Source organism: Pterocles gutturalis, unplaced genomic scaffold (assembly GCF_000699245.1).
Source record: "Pterocles gutturalis isolate BGI_N339 unplaced genomic scaffold, ASM69924v1 scaffold28588, whole genome shotgun sequence".
NCBI classification, from domain to species: Eukaryota; Metazoa; Chordata; class Aves; order Pterocliformes; family Pteroclidae; genus Pterocles; species Pterocles gutturalis.
Genome location: NW_010119004.1, coordinates 1 through 1,974, shown reverse-complemented (window position 1 = coordinate 1,974; position 1,974 = coordinate 1). Strand labels below are relative to the sequence as shown.

Below are 1,974 nucleotides of genomic sequence, written 5' to 3'. Positions count from 1 at the left end.
AGGATGATGAAGACGAGCCCGATGGCCACGCAGACCAGGAAACCCACTTCATAGAGCAGCAGCTGGGAGAGGAAGAACAAGAGGCAGCATAATGCTGGCATCCCTGAAGGCCCCAACTCTGAGGGTCCTGTCCAGACCCCCACAGGGCAGGATAGGTCCCACCGGGGGGTTGCACATCTCTCCTTGTTGCTGCTCAGAACCCAGGGCTCAGCCTCAGAGCAGCACCCACCAGCATCCCCCAGCCCACGGCAGCCTGGGGTTGCTGGCTCCCTGCCCTGGCTGCCCGCTCACCTCCTGGACTTGCTCTTTCATGTTCTCCTCACTCTGGGACTTCAAAAAATTTTCAATCAGATCTGGGAGACAAGGAGTGGAGAGAGCCATGAGCAGGTGCTGGACCCTGGGGGGGGCTGCAGCTCAGAGCACTGTGAGTGCCTGGCACATTCCTCCCTTCCAGCTCTCCCTCCCCAGCCACTGTGTCACACAGTCCTTTTGCACCCAGGAAGAGCACTGCCAGCCCCCAGGCTCTCAGGGATCCATGGAGCAATGGGGTTCTCATCCCAGCAGGCACCAGGGGCAGGCTCAGGGGAGGATGCTCCGACAACCACATCGGCTGCCCTCAGGCTGTCCTCCCGCAGCTTAGCCCCAGGCAGGCACCCAGCTGGCACTGCCAGCAAGGGATGGGCGCTGGGGCAAAGTCCCCCTGTTGTGCTGCCTCTTTAATCCCTGGGGCTCGCTCTGCCTGTACCTCCCTGGTATCTGTGTGACACAAACAAAGCCACAAAGCCGTTGCGTTGTTTGCCAGCCATGCATTTGCCTGCAAGTCGCTGCCAAGCAGGGGCTGAGCCCAGCGAAGGAGGAAGCACAAGTGCCAGCAGCCAGTGTGGGAAACTCCTCTCCCCCCCACGTGGGCAGCACTCTCCCTGGGGGCATCAAGCAGCTGCAGGGCCCTGGCATCAGCCATGCCAACCTGCAGCCTCTTTGGGGCAGAGCTGTTACAGCAACAAATCCCTTCGGAGGTGAAGGAGGGAGGGCAAGCGCTGGGAAGCAGGGTGGTGCCTGGGGGTGCCTGCAGCACAGCTGTGAGGGTGCTGGCACTAGGACACACTGCTCTTGGTGGCCCCAAGCCAGGTCTGGCCCAAGCACACTTTGTCACCTGCAAGTGCAGCAAGGACCCTGTAAACTTGCAGGCAGTGGAGGGTTTGCTCTGCACCTTTCATTGGGGTCTGGGATGAAGATCATAGAATCATACAGTGGTTTGGGTTGGAAGGGACTTTAAAGATCACAGAGTTCCAACCCCCCTGCCATGGGCAGGGACACCTCCCACTAGCCCAGGTTGCTCAAAGCCTCATCCAGCCTGGCCTTGAACACCTCCAGGGATGGGGCATCCACAGCTTCCCTGGGCAACCTGTTCCAGTGCCTCACCACCCTCACAGTGAAAAATTTCTTCCTAATATCTGATCTAAATCTACCCTCTTTTAGCTTAAAAAAGTTACCCCTTGTCCTACTGCTACACTCCCTGATAAAGAGCCCCCCCCCAATGCCTATCCCTTGGCACACCTGAGACTGCGCCATAGCTGTGATCGCACACGGGCAGGACACACCTGGAATCCTCAAGGACCCCACTCCATCCCCACTCCAGACACCTCCTAACCCAGTACCCTGGCATTTAAACGCCAGATGGATGGTCACCAGTGCAGGAGGGCTGAGGCTCACCCACAACCCCACAGCTCTGAGCAGCCCCCCCATCCCATCACCAGCCCCCCATCACCATGTACCCACCTACGGGCACCCAACCGCAGGAATCCATGCACCATCCCCACCAGGCCTGGTGTGCTGCTCCCCGGGGCCTCAGGGCCGGGGCCGTACACGGGCTGCGAGATGTTCCCCAGCTCCATCGCGGTGACTCCGGCGGGTGCCTGGGCACAGAGAAGAGCTGTCGGTGTCGTTGGGGCTCAGGGCCACCCAGCCTGCCCT

The 1,974-nt window shown here is 60.2% G+C and overlaps 1 protein-coding gene across 1 annotated transcript in view; it reads right to left on the bottom strand.

The window, feature by feature from the left end:
• LOC104463916 (prominin-1-A-like) overlaps positions 1-1,895 on the bottom strand; it is a gene marked incomplete at its 3' end in the record, with an annotated part of 8,328 nt that extends 6,433 nt beyond the window's left edge. Inside the window, 3 exon segments of the mRNA XM_010076428.1 lie at positions 1-62; positions 292-353; positions 1,784-1,895. The exon segment at positions 1-62 is cut by the window's left edge and continues 12 nt beyond it. Coding sequence (XP_010074730.1) covers positions 1-62; positions 292-353; positions 1,784-1,895 — 236 coding nt within the window.
• Positions 1,896-1,974: the final 79 nt, after the last annotated feature.